Source organism: Nyctereutes procyonoides, unplaced genomic scaffold (genome assembly GCF_905146905.1).
Source record: "Nyctereutes procyonoides isolate TBG_1078 unplaced genomic scaffold, NYPRO_anot_genome, whole genome shotgun sequence".
In the NCBI taxonomy this organism is placed as follows: domain Eukaryota; kingdom Metazoa; phylum Chordata; class Mammalia; order Carnivora; family Canidae; genus Nyctereutes; species Nyctereutes procyonoides.
The window spans coordinates 17,704,531-17,719,247 of NW_026575134.1; the positions used below are offsets into that span (position 1 = coordinate 17,704,531).

The window sequence follows — 14,717 nt, forward strand, 5'->3', positions numbered from 1 at the left end:
GGATCTGATGCATATTTGACGAGGAGCACAATCAAGGGATATTAGAGCTATAAAGGACCTGGCCGATTGTCTGGTTCAACCTTGTCATTGGTACAGACCACGACAGTCAATGCAGAGGTGACACCCATGTCCTGAGTTTACACAGTCACGAGGGGTGCACAGGGATTCGCACTCAGGCCGCTTGACTCTGTCCAGGCCCATCCACTTCACACAATTATCCTGCAGGAGCCCTAGGCGACCACAGACATTTCCTGTCACTGGGCCACCACCAAAGCCTCCAGGAAGGCAGCTGGGGGATGAGGAGTCCCACTGAGCCACAGTTGCCCGGGACATCCTGACCGGCTATGGATTTAGAGCCAAAGGGCCGAGCCCCCCTCTCCTCTGAGAAGGGGTGTCTGGGGCTTGGGCACCCTGCCCACTACCTGCCACCAGGCTACCGAGCTCGGAGACAGCCTGGCTCGAGGTGGGGCCGAAGGGCAGGTGCGCACCAGCGGGGAAAGGACCCCTCTTTCAGATGCTACAATCAGTCCCTGCTTTCTGGGGACCATCTTAAATGTCACCATTGACATGTGCAGCTCTTTTTCTTCATCTTTCTGACCTTTTTGGGAATGGATTGCCTTTGTTTCTTTGTTTGCTTTTCTCTTATTTCAGTTCTCGCTCTTACTGGCTGGGAAGCCATACCCTCTCCGTCTCTCTCTCTTTCCCTCTCTCATTCCTCCTCAACACTTTCACATGTGTACTTAACTGATCAAGTACTACTTAGTCATCACTTCCTTTCCTTTCACTATAAGGAGAGGGAACCTCTTTCCCTCAGGTCGCCCTCTCCTTACTTCCAAGCTATGGTTGAGGGCTTCTTAACCCTAAAGGATTAGATAGTGCTATTATTTCATGCTGCTAGCATTTATTTTGCTTCCAGGTTTACCAATTTCTTGACTCCCAGTCCTTCCTCAGACTTGCCTCTTTTTCTGACATATCCGCTTCTTTGAGTGCAGCTCCTGTTGGTGGTAAACTCTCTGGGTTTGGTTACTTCTCCTGTCTTCCCAAAAGACACTTTGCTGGACCCATGGCCCTGGGTTGACAGTTCCTGTGTCTTGGCAGAGACCGCCACTCGCTGTGGGCCTCCCCGTGGAGCCAAGGCTCGGGGGCGGGCTCGGACTTGCAGGCCCATCACCCAGTCGTGGGCTGCTCTGCGGCCTGGGGCTCAGCCCTGTGACCGTGCTAGCAACTGCACCCGCTCCCCGGGATTTGCTCTTGTTGATCTGCGTAGTATGTCCCATGAATGTTTATTTTAATATTTTATATATTTATTCATGAGAGAGAGAGAGGCAGAGACACAGGCAGAGGGAGAAGCAGGCTCCATGCAGGGAGCCTGACGTGGGACTTGATCCTGGGGGCCCCAGGATCAGGCCCTGGGCTGCAGGCAGCGCTAACCCGCTGGGCCACCCGGGCTGCCCTCCCATGAATGTTTAAAACTCTCAGCTGCTACGTCTTCACACTTCCTCCACTCGTTCCTTCCAAACTGGACATTTGTTAAACCTGCTTATTCTTTCTTTTCATTTTCAGGTTTTGCTTCCGTGATTCTGTGTGCTTAAGTTGGAATAATTTCTTTGGATCTGTCTTCCAGTTTGCAGCTGCTTTGGTTAGTGTATCTAATTTTCGGTTTAACCCACTCTTGTTTGTAGTTGCTATCTTTCTTTTTTTTTTTAAGGTTTTATTAAATTATTTGAGAGAGAGAGAGAGAGAGAGAGAGACCATGAAAAGAGCAGAGGGAGCAGGACAAGCCGAGTCCCTGCTGAGCTGGGAGCCCCAGGCAGGCCTGGATCCCAGGAGCCCTAGACCAAGGCCTGAACCCAAGGCAGGTGCTCTCGCTTTACTGGTTGAGCCACCCAGACACCCCTTGTTTTTATCTTTATTTTTTTCCCCTTGTTTTTCTTTTTCATGCTGTTTTTCTTTTCTAAACTTCTAGGAATCATTTTCAAATCTTCCTGGTTCTCTGTTCTCCATCCTTTTCTGATTCCATCCTTTCCTTTAAACATCTCATGTGTTGTAATTTTGTTTCTGGTATCTGAGGTTCTTCAGGATGCAAATCTCTCCTGTATTGTTACTCCTGACTCCCACTCAGGTTGATTTATTTCCTTCTGTATTGGGTTGTTCCCCCCACCCCCATCCTGTTTGATTGTAGGTAATTCGTCTTTTCAGAGAATTGTGCTTGCTTGGCTCAGGCATTATGTAGTGCTACCAACCGGGCACCACTTTAATTCGTTCTTTTTTTAAATGTTTACAGTCCCTAAGGAGAGGAAAGGCGACTAGGAAAGAGACCAGCCTTCTAGGGACAGGTGAGCACGTTTGTGCCGGTGCCTCCTGTGCTATAGAGGTTCCTGCTGTGCGCGCTCAACCATTCAAGCAGCAGTACCCTTGCCGGTCACTGATGCGTGGGGAGGAAGAGGACAATAGAAAACGAATACACGAAACCTGGAGCTCTGAGATGCTGCACGGGGTTCGATTCTCAGAGGGGTCCGGGATCCTGTGAGGGCCCAATGGCTCGGGCGCGGGTTTGCAGTGGCAGAGCGTGGGCACCGGGTCATGCTCCGATTCACCTGAGCACCTGCGCACGCGCTGCTGGGTTCCGGAGGCAGTGGGAGACGGCCGGGAGGGTGCTTGCCGCGCCTGGATGGGGGCCACAGAGGCCTGAAAGGAAGGACACCTGGGCGCCCTCCGAGGGCTGGGGCGGAATGCAGGGCACCCGGAGGAGCCTCAGGTTGTCCTGCCAGGCGCGGGGGGGGGGTGGGCCGCGGGGAGAAGGGTGGTGGGGAGAAGGGCCGCGGGGAGCAGGGCCCCGGGGAGAAGGGCGGTGGGGAGAAGGGCCTCGGGAGCAGGGCGGGGGGAGCAGGGCCGGGGGAGCAGGGCCTTGGGGAGCAGGGCCACAGTGGGCAGGGCCGGGGGCAGCAGGGCCGCGGGGAGCAGGCCCGCGGGGAGTAGGGCCACGGGGAGCAGGGCCGTGGGGAGCAGGGCCTTGGGGAGCAGGGCCACAGTGGGCAGGGCCGGGGGGAGCAGGGCCTTGGGGAGCAGGGCCGTGGGGAGCAGGGCCACGGTGGGCAGGGCCGGGGGCAGCAGGGCCGAGGGGAGCAGGGCCGGGGGAGCAGGGCCTTGGGGAGCGGGGCCACAGTGGGCAGGGCCAAGGGGAGCAGGGCCGCGGGGAGCAGGGCCACAGTGGGCAGGGCCGCGGGGAGCAGGGCCGCGGGAGCAGGGCCGTGGGGAGCAGGGCCACAGTGGGCAGGGCCAGGGGAGCAGGGCCTTGGAGAGCAGGGCCGTGGGGAGCAGGGCCACAGTGGGCAGGGCCGCGGGGAGCAGGGCCGCGGGGAGCAGGGCCGTGGGGAGCAGGGCCACAGTGGGCAGGGCCGGGGGAGCAGGGCCTTGGGGAGCAGGGCCGTGGGGAGCAGGGCCACAGTGGGCAGGGCCGGGGGGAGCAGGGCCTTGGGGAGCAGGACCGTGGGTAGCAGGGCCACAGTGGGCAGGGCCTTGGGGAGCAGGGCCGTGGGGAGCAGGGCCACAGTGGGCAGGGCCGCGGGGAGCAGGGCCGCGGGGAGCAGGCCCGCGGGGAGTAGGGCCACGGGGAGCAGGGCCGTGGGGAGCAGGGCCACAGTGGGCAGGGCCGGGGGGAGCAGGGCCGCGGGGAGCAGGGCCGTGGGGAGCAGGGCCACAGTGGGCAGGGCCAAGGGGAGCAGGGCCTTGGAGAGCAGGGCCGTGGGGAGCAGGGCCACAGTGGGCAGGGCCACGGGGAGCAGGGCCACGGGGAGCAGGGCCACAGTGGGCAGGGCCTTGGGGAGCAGGGCCGTGGGGAGCAGGGCCACAGTGGGCAGGGCCGGGGGGAGCAGGGCCGCGGGGAGCAGGGCCGCGGGGAGCAGGGCCACAGTGGGCAGGGCCGGGGGCAGCAGGGCCGAGGGGAGCAGGGCCGGGGGGAGCAGGGCCACAGTGGGCAGGGCCGGGGGGAGCAGGGCCGAGGGGAGCAGGGCCGGGGGGAGCAGGGCCACAGTGGGCAGGGCCAAGGGGAGCAGGGCCGCCACAGGTGGGGAAGGAGCGCTCCACGCGATGAGCAAGAGAAGTCTTTTTTTTTTAATAAATTAATTTTTATTGGTGTTCAATTTACCAACATACAGAATAACACCCAGTGCTCATCCCGTCAAGTGTCCCCCTCAGTGCCCGTCACCCATACCTGACTTAATGCCTTCTAGGTCCACCCATGTTATTGCAAATGGCAAAATTTCCTTCTTTTCTATGGCTGAATAACATTCTATATATTACATATAAATAAATATATATAATAAATATATCACTTTTTATCCATTTGTCACTTAGATTCGACACTTAGATAGTTTCCATGTCTTGGTTATGACAAATAATTTGGCAATACTTTAAAAAGTATGTTTGTTATTATTAACCCAGGACCTAGTATTCTCACAGAAGAATTTTATAATAGCAATCTGTAATCCAAGGGCAGCTCCGGTGGCTCAGCAGTTTAGCATCTGCCTTCAGCCCAGGGCCTGATCCTGGAGACCCGGGATCGAGTCCCACATCGGGCTGCCTACATAGAGCCTGCTTCTCCCTCTGCCTGTGTCTCTGCCTCTCTCTCTCTGTGAAATAAATAAATAAATAAATAAATAAATAAATAAATAAATAATCAATCTTTGGAAAAAAATCTGTAATCCTGCCATAAGATGAATCGCGACAAGCATGTTGCTCTATTCATTTTTCATACCCACCTAGTTCCAAAATTATTTTAGCTGGCTTACAGACGGTAGTGTGCTGGAGTCATCTTGTGTTGGCTTATGAGAAATTTATTGTTAAATTTCTAGGAATCTTGTAAGTTGTATTTGAACAGCCATTATTGAAAACTAAAGTCTAGAAACTTATAATTCAATAATTATATTAAAAATAAAAGTAATAAATACTCAAATTCATCACCTTCTAATCCTGTTTCACCGTTCCTTATACTGTTGAGGTTATTTATGTGGTACCTGCATGATAAAAATGCTACAGAATGGTGTCCATACTACACATCTTTTCCTACAGTTTGAACTATTCTTGATTGATTTTAACCATAGGTTATTCACCACCCCCATGTAAATATAAGTAAAAATATCAGCCAACATTCATGTTTGAACTATTCATGATTGATTGCAACCATAGGTTAGCTATAGATAAAGAGTTTGACAAAAATCACAAAAGCATTCTACGAGAATCATTTGGCTGCATGGAATTTACAGTAATGAATATTGTGTATTTTACTATTCTTTGCTTATGGGTGGGACAATTATTGCAGAAGTTTGTAAGAAATTTATGTTTATATGTGAATTTTTTTTTCAGAGAACCAGTTGTGAAGCATTCACAGGCACACTTCTGCTAACAGGGATATACAAATACAGTAAGGTAACCCAGATTTGAAGCAGGTGAGAAAGAGAAATGAAGAGCAAGGAGAGGGACCTATCAGAGCTGGAAATGACATTAATGCAAAATTTCATATTTACAGAATGTAGAGATTATGCCATGATTGGCTGAGATTTGTCTCTAAGCTTCCTAGCATGTTTCATATAAAGAAAACTTTGATCATGTACTGAATTTTCAGGTTCTGGTGAGAAATTGTGGAGTTTCTCCTAAGCTAAGTCCAGAAGGATTTTTATCCTGAGGGTTTGTGTGGAACAATGTGTTTTTATAAATGTCAATAATGTTCTTAGAGCAAACCCTCATTGAGAGTCATGGGGTACTTCCAACAGAGACCTCTTTAAAGGCTCAAAATTTGCACACTGAAGTACTTATGGCTGAAATAATATGAACTCTGGGTTTTGTCTTAAAATCCTTCACAAAACAAACAAAGCGCACCACTGAAGCAAGAACAGCAAAATATTGATGAATGTTAAAGCTGGGTGATGGGCAATCAGAAATTCATTATACTCTCATGTCTACTTTGAGACAAAATTGAACCTGGTTTATAATGTCCCTTATCGCTCTTATTTTGTAACGACCCCTCTTCCTCTCTTCTCAACACACCTTTATCCTCCTACCCGTACCGGCCCCATGGTATTCATATGGTAGAAAAATTGGGTCATTTGTTCCGTAGGTTTTCCTACATTGTGATCGTGGCTGTTGCTTTCGCATGGTGATAGAATGTGTTACCTTAGAGAAATCCATTAAATTTAATATTATCCCACAGGACTGAGCAACACGGCAGGGATGCTTTAATGGAAACAAAAGTGAAGGGAGATGAGGCCACCTGACCCTAGGCAAGGAATCACGGTAAACAGGGCAAAGCCCACAGGAAAGGTGAGGGATTCTAGATGATCTTCATTTACTCTCCATCTCTGTGCGATCCTTGTCTCCTGGTCCCCCCACCCCCACACTTCTCACCCGGGCACCCTAAACCCTCCAGCAGAGTGGTGGGGGCAGGGGCAGCTAGGGAGTAAGGTGGCAGGCATTTTCTTCCTTCTTGATGCCCTGCTTAGCTAATTAAGAAAGGATTTAAAAAATTTCCCTGGAACCACATGCTTAAACAAAAGAACAAATACGTTTAAAATCAAACCAGTCTTGAAGGGGCAGCATCTTTATCATCCACCCATGCTGGAGATTCATTTCACATTCAAATAAATAAAAAGCTACTTGCAAAAAGGCAAATTAGACCCAGATTTACCTGCAGGTGGCATTTTATGCCATAACTTAATGGCACTTCAACAACATCGGCTTTTCTGGGCGCACTGATTAGTTCATGCTATATGAAAAGTGCTTTGCCGTAATTTTTCATTAGCTTCTCGAGTTATGCCATTTGGAACCGTGGAAGATGGCTAATGTTTTAGTGACTTTTAAAAACCACTTTACAATCAGGAACTCAAGTACCAAATGCCAGGGACTCAGGGACCATTTAGACATCCGAGACATGACCATGATTAAAGACTAGTTGTACTGGTTGTTCAGATGTTGCAGAGTCTTTGAAATGAATGAGCGCTCAGACCCACATGACGGTGGTGTCAGCCCGTGGCGCCTGTGGCTCAGCTGCACGCAGAGGGTGGTCACTCTCAGCGTGGACACAGGCATCTTCAGTTACACAAGAACATGCCAGCCCTGTCCCCCAGCTCTCCTCTCCGCTAAGTCACATGCATCTGATTCCCCGGCAGCATGCAAGGTGCCCTAGCCATACTCACCTGGAAGAACAGTGTCAAACCTGTCACAGTCCAGACCTGGGAGGTGCTTGACAACACAGAGGTCCTCACAGAGAATTGCCTGGAAGGTTTCTCTGGGGCCTGGCAGTGGGTTTTATCCAGTTTTTAGAAAATGGACTCCAACAGAATGAAGTGGAATGGGAAGCCATCAGAGCGTGTTATAAAGATAAGTATTATTTTGTGAAAATTTTGTTTTAGTTATTTATGTGGGTGAATGTGTGTGCTGACACATACTGTGAGGTGTATTTTTTAAAGATTTTAAGTAAGTTCTATATCCAATGTGGAGCTCGAACTCATGACCCCAAGATCAAGAGTTGCATGCTTCACCGACTAAGTCAACCAGGTGCCCCATGAGATGTATTTTTTAATGTGAGTCAAGTCAAAAATTTGAAGAATGCTGCTCTAAGAATTTGTAAGCTACCCCTGGAATAAGCCATACGAGTAAGAAGCTGTTACTTGAACTTGTCACTTTGAACAAATGCTTGAACATTTCCATAATAACAAGTTAAAAACAATACGTACCTTTCCTCTCATGTCTTACCTCTCTGAGATATGTGTGACCTTAATGAATTCCTCTGGACAGGTAACAAGACTTAGCATTCACTCATTTATTCATTCATTCAACAAATGTTTACTGAGATTGTTCAAGCCACTGAAGATATAATGGTAGGAAAAGACTTGACAAAAATCCCTGTCGTAGTACAACTTATGTTCAAGAATAGAGGGGGAAGCACAGACAATAAACAAGGCATACATAGGAAATGTTAAATGACTAAAAGTGCTAAGGCAAAGAATAAGCAGAAAAGCGTAGGAGAGAACGTTTGGGAGTCTGTTTGTTTTCTATTTTTCTGCAAAACAAATTACTACAAATTTAGCAGGTTGAAATAACACATCGATACTACATCAGTTTCCATGCGTCCAGGAGTCTGGGTGCTCTGTGGTCTCACAGGGCTGCAATCTAGGTGCCAGTTGAGTTGAATTCTCATGTGGAGAATTAACTGGAGAACAACCCTCTTCTAGGCTCATTCAGGCTGCTGCCAGGACTCAGTTCCTGATGGCTGCATGACTGAGGGCCCCGGCTTTTCGATGGCTGTCCACAGGAGGCTGCCCTTGGATCTTTGAAGCCTCCCAGTTCCAGCGGACCTCTCACAATGTGGCAGCTGACTTCTTCAAGCCAGTAGGGAAAAGCTCTTGTTCTAGTCTGCTAAGATGGAGTCTTCTATAAGATAACATAATTATGGGGTGACAGTCCAACTCTGTGCCATATACTATAACCTAATCAAGAACCGATACCCCATTACCTTTGCTACACTCCATTTGTTAGAAGCAAGTAACAGGCTCTGCCCTCAACCACCAGGAGAGCGATTCTACAAGGGCATGGCTCATTGGGAGTCACCCTAGGCTATGTCGACCACAGGGGGTTGCAATTTTAGACAAGTGGCTAGAGAAGGTGTCCCCGAGAGATATTATTTGGGTAAGGCCCATGGGAAGGAGAGGGAGAGAGGTGTGTGGCTATCTTGGGGAACAGCATCGCCTCAAGAGGAAAAATCAAATGTAGAGCCCCAAGGAATAAAATGCCTGCCATTTTAAGAAGAAAACAGCCTATGTGCTGATTAATGAGGAAGATCAAAGAGAGGGACAAATGGATGATGCAGGAGGAAGAGGGAATTGCTGGACTATCGAGTAAGCAAGAAGAATCCAGTGCATAAGTGAACAGGATGGCATTTGCTACTGGTACAGACAGTTCACGGTAAAAGGCCTGGAGGCAGAGTATATGGGCACAGATACAAGTTGTAGATATGGCAATGGGAATTTCTACTTTTGCAGTGAACAGGAAGTGAGGTCATCTGTAGAGAGAAAGGATTAAAGAGGAGATCTTAGCGATTTGAGGAGAAATGGGAAGGTATAAAACACCCATTCATGAAAGGGGCATGGGAATGGGTCTGTCCCTGGGAATGTCAGTCTTTTGAGTCGGCAGCATATGAGGCCTACTTGAGGTTAGAGGTCATGGATTTTAAAAGAGACCAGTCAGCAAGGGTGGGTGTTTTTCTCTAACCACAGCCAATGTGTATGGAGATAGACAAGGCATATGCAGAGAGCAGCACTGAGTCACGGTTGTGGTTTGGGAAGCAGAGAAGGGAGAGGTGCAATAGAGGGAGCACGGTGAGTGGCTATGGAATTTAAGCTAGGTCACATCCAGCAAGGAGAAAATCAGTAGGGACATAGTTGACCTGAATAGCACCATCAGTCAACTGAATCTAATCAATGTTGATAGAATGAACACTCCATCTAGCCGCAGCAGAGTACTCGTCCTTTGCACACTCCTATGCAAGACTTAACCGAGACAGAGCATGATCGGGACCATAAAACATACCTTGGCAAATTCAGAAGAATAGAAATCTTACAAAGCATATTTTCAGACCACATGGAATTAAGCTAGAAATCAATAGTGGAGAGACATCTGGGAAATCTCAAAATATTTGGAGGTTAAATAACACATGGGTCAAAGATGATGCCACAAGAGAAATGCATAAAAAATATTTTGAAGTAGATTAAAATTTACTGTGGTGCAGCAAAAGCAGTGCTGAGAGGACAGTTTGTAGCAGTGAATGCAGGTATCAGAGAAGGAGAGAGGATCTTTATGGTTGAGTCCTGATAAGAGATTCAAGGCATTTTAGGGAGGAGGATGGGGAAGGGGCTGAAAGGGACAATGAGATGCGAGAAGATTCTCATGGAGCAAGAGAAATGGTAGAGAAAACAGCTGCCACCCGAGAGGCTCTAGGGGAAACCGTCTCTGTGGGGGAGGTCAGGGTCCAGTGAGAGCACAAAGGTCCAGGAGAGTTCAGAGAAGATTTGAAGGTGATGGAGATTTTGCTGGTGATTTTCAGAGGGCTCAGTGGAAGGGCTTCAGGGAAGGAAAAAGATCAGGGGGAAAAAAGTGTCAAAATGGAGTGTGGATAAGAGTTTGGAGGATAAAAGATGTCCTACCAAAGCAAGGTTACGAGACATGATGAGACAAGTTGTTCCAATGTAAGGGCTGCTCTCTGGGTCTCCTCGGGGGCCCCGAATTCTGCTGGCCACTGCTTTGAGGCTGGCAGGAGAGTGGCCTTCCTCTCTGACTCCTGCCCATGGAGACCTGCCCAGAGGCTCTTTTCCTAGCAGTTGGAGGAAGTTTCTTTTTTCTTTCTTTTTTTTTTTTTTTGGAGGAAGTTTCGATTCTAGTGCTTGCAAATAGAAAATAAACCTGATGGGTGTGTGTGTGTGGGGGGGGACGCCTGGGTGGCCCAGTCAGTTTTGGCTTTCTTTGGCAAATGAGAATAAATCCACTAAATTGGATTCTTGATTTCAGCTCAGGTCTGATCTCATGGTGGTAAAATTGAGCCCTGTGCTGGGCTTGAGCTGGGCAAGGGGCCTGCTTAAGATTCTCTCTCCCTCTCCCTTTGCCCCTCTCCCCACCTCTCTCTCTTTCTCCCTCTCTCTAAAAAATGAAAAATAAAAATAACTGCCTGAGGGTGCTATGAAGAAACATAAAAGAGCAAGGGGGAGAAGGAATATTGAAAGAGGGAGAGATCAGGAAAGAGCCCCCTGATAAAGTGACACTTGCACACAGGCCACGAAGGGCGCGAGGGGGGAAGCCATGCAGGTGTCAGGAGGAAGAACCTTTGAACAAAAGGAAACAGAATGTTTCAGGAAGAACAAGGAAACCGGTGTGGCCGAGGAGAGGGGAAGGAAGTGAAGTCGGTGCGCCTGAAGGGGACGAGGGACGCCGCGCAGCAGCAGGGGAATGACAGGATCTGACTTGCACTTTACTATGATCATAGCATTTTATTCAAGTTCTTAACTGATTCACTCTCTTTCTAAAAGTCTAAGTAGAAATCGTACTCACACATCATTGTTTCAGGTACAATCCCCATCAGTGAAATTCACCCTTTTTAGTGTAGAGTTCGGGGAGTTTTGTTACATGCACAGAGTCATGCGACCACAGTCAAGGTACAGTTTTGCCACCCAGAAAGTTCCTTGGGCCTCTTTGTGGTCAACACCTCCCCTACGCAGGGCCTGTGGCCACCGCTGTCTTTTCTGGCCCTTTAGTTTTCTGTCCCCAGAGTCGTATAAATGGAACCATACGTTATGTGGCCTTTGAGCCTGGAAAGGTCCACCGGCTGAGTAGTCATTGGTGTGGCTGTGTGTAAAGGTAGTTCGGTCCTTTCTACCGCTGAGTAGCGTTCCAGCGTATGGACTGAGCACGGTGGGCTCATCCGTGCACACGATGAAGGGCATGGAGTTGTTTCCAGCTCTGGCTTTCTTGGGCAAGTGAAAATAGAGCCACTACAAAAATTCACTTACAGGTTTTTATGTGAACATCGGTTTGATTCTCCCTTAGGTAAGGGCCTCGCAGTGGGATTGCAGGGTCAGACGGCCGACGCATCTCGACTCTGCAAGAAACTGCCAAACTGGTTTCCAACAGGTTGTATCCTTTTGCTCTCACTATCCATGCAGGTCAGTGTTTAAATTTTGGTCGCTTTTAGTAGGTGTTGCTTTGGGGTTATAGGTTAGAGTCTGTATTTCCCTAGTGACTAATAATGTCGAGCATCTCTCTTTTTTTTATTTTAACATTTCTTTTTTTTTTCTTCAAGTTTTTACTTAAATTCCAGTTAGTTAACATCCAGTGTGGTATTAGTCCCAGATGTAGAATTGAGTGATTCATCACTTACATACAACACCCAGGGCTCATCACAGCATGTGCCCTCCTTAATGCCCATAGGGCCCCCCACCCCAACTCCTGCAACCCTCCGTGTGTTCTCTTAGTTAAGAGTCTGTTCTCTGGTTTGCCTCTCTTCCTGCCCCCCATGTTCATCTGTTTTATTTCTTAAATTGCACATATGAGTGAAATCAAATGGCATTTGTCTTTCTCTGGCTGACATATTTTGCTTCTAATGTTGAGCATATTTTTATGTAATTATTTACCTTCAGTATATCTTCTTTGGTGAAGTGTTACAGATATTTCATGCCTTTTATAAATTGAATTATTTATTTTTGATTTTTAGATTTTCAGACTTTTAAAATATATATTCAAAATATAACTCCTTTATGAAACTTGCACTTTGTAAATATTTTCTACCAGTCTGTGATTTTTTTTTTCTTTCCTATTTTTGAAAGCGTCTTTTAAATTTTGAGGTTTGGGCAACTGGATGGCTCAATGGTTGAGCATCTGCCTTTGGCTCAGGGCATGATCCCGGGGTTCTGGGATTGAATCCTGCATCGGACTCCCCCTGGGGAGCCTGTTTCTTCCTCTGCCTATGTCTCTCTCTCTCTGTCTCTCTCAGGAATAAATAAAATCTTTAAAAAATAAAATAAATTTTAAGGTTTTACAGTTAGGTCTATGATCTATGTTGACTTACATTCTGTATACAGTGTGAGGTATGCTTTAAGGTACACTATATCTTTGCACATGACTAACGAAAAGACTATCAATCGATCATATACATATGGATGTGGTTTTGGACTCTCTATTCTGTTCCATGGATCTGTGTGTCTGTCATTTGCCAATACCTTATTGTTCTGATTATTGCAGCTCAGTGGCTCTCAAGTAGGGACAATTTTGCTTCCCTGCCTCCTCGCCATACCCTAGGGTATTTGACAATGTCTGAAGACAATTTTGGTTGTTATAATTGTGGGTAGAGGTCAGAGATGTTACTAAACATCCTATAATGCATAAGACAGCCTCCCACCACAAAGAATTATCCAGCCCAAAATATTAATTGTGCCAACGACATACTGCATAGCTTTACAGTAAACCTTGGGGTGAGACAGTGTGGAGTTGGGGAGACAGATTTTGGTGGACAGACATCTCAGGTGCTCACACCAGACACATAAGACACATAAGACAGTGTGGTCTTAGCAAAAGCAGTTTGAGAGGAGTGGTGAGAATATTGTGAATATACGATGTTGCTTTCTAGATAAAACTGGACAACATATGTAAAAGGGCTAGGCACACAGCTCGTGCTAACTAAATGCTAATTTCCTCATTATTTTTACTGCTCCTGACCTTGACCAAGTTTTCTCCTCTTTGCAGACCCTTCGTTGTGACTTCTGCACTTGTGAGGGCCTATATTCAGTTTTGAAACTCTCACCATGATGATTTCTCTGTTAATAGAGCCCTATTTGTTTCTCTTCTGCATATACATGTGATGCATGGCCTGGTATAGGGCCTGGTATTTGCTGTCAAAGTAATGTTTCCTCTTCAGCCACCTGCTCATTGAGGATGCGTGAGCACCAGAGATGTCTGTCCACGAAAATCTGTCTTCCCAACTGCATAATGTGGAGTGGTAACTGCCAGATGGCTGCCCAGTCAGGAACTACATTTCCTAGAGTGCTTTGTGTCCAGTTGTGGCCATGTGACTAGTTCTTACCCATGGAATGGGATTGGAGAGTCTTCTTAAAATGCAGGGTTATTATGGTGGGTCTAAGGCAGGGCCTGAGATCTTGTATTTCTAACAAGCTCCCAGGGATGGCAGTGCTGCTGATGCTCAGGCTATTTTTCAGGAGCAAAGCTTCAGGGAATGGTGGAGCCACAGAATAAAAGGAACATGGGCTTCTGAATCACTAAATAAAGAAAATCTACTTTAATCAGCAACTTCTGACCTGTTACCTGTGTGTACATACACCTTTTTGGACAGCAGCTAGTCTTCTGGAAGTGGTTGACAATTCACTGCTTCTGTTTAAAAGCATCTTGGTTGAGAATTCAGGACAGAATCACCCCTGGCTGTCCCCAATCCCCTTAGTATGAGTGTGTGTTCCAGGTGACTCCTTCATGTTTTAAGAAATCCATACCTCACTGTGCTTTAGAACACTATAAGCCCTCATACCATTAGTTCCTTGATAATGGCAATAGTTAAGAAAACAATAAAATCTTGGTTTTGTATTCGTTGGCTCAGATTAAAAACGGAGAGTGAAAGACAGTTTGAGTTGGGCTGTGAATGATATGCTTTGTCCAGTGGGAAGGTTAGTGGAGAGCAGACCATGAGGGTCTTTGATCTTGAGAGGGCAGGACAGGGAACTCAGATGGAGTCTCTTAGTCAAGGGCCAGTGGGTGAGCGTCAGGGCCCTGGTATAGTCTGCAGGGCTGTGGTTGGCTGGACTGGCCCAGCTGAAAGTGCAATCACTCAAAGTTTGCTTGATATGAGTGAGCCTGGACAGGGAGTCAAATCTGTGAGGGGTGTGTATGTGTGTGTGTGTGTTACTGTGAAGAGCTGTAATTGGAGCAGAGAGGCAGAGAGAGTCTGGACCAGTACAAGGCCAAAATCCTCAGGGGCCTTTTGCATGCTTCCGGCAAACATTTACAGTGGGGAGGCCAAGTTCATCTAAGGAACGCTGACCAGCTGGACACAATGTGCTAGAATTTAGCCAAGGATATTAGTGGAAAGTCTCTCCCTGTGTTTTGAGCAAGGACAGCTGGAACAGGAAGGCCTATGCTATCCTCGTTGCTCTAGCCATGACCTTACCTTACCG

The 14,717-nt window shown here is 47.6% G+C and overlaps 1 protein-coding gene across 1 annotated transcript; it reads right to left on the reverse strand.

The window, feature by feature from the left end:
- Positions 1-2,399: 2,399 nt before the first annotated feature.
- LOC129494150 (uncharacterized) lies at positions 2,400-4,813 on the reverse strand. Its single transcript, XM_055300913.1, has 2 exons — positions 4,791-4,813; positions 2,400-4,104 (listed from the first exon to the last, which is right to left on the reverse strand). Exons 1-2 carry the CDS (start codon positions 4,811-4,813, stop codon positions 2,400-2,402), a joined length of 1,728 nt encoding a protein of 575 aa, XP_055156888.1.
- Positions 4,814-14,717: the final 9,904 nt, after the last annotated feature.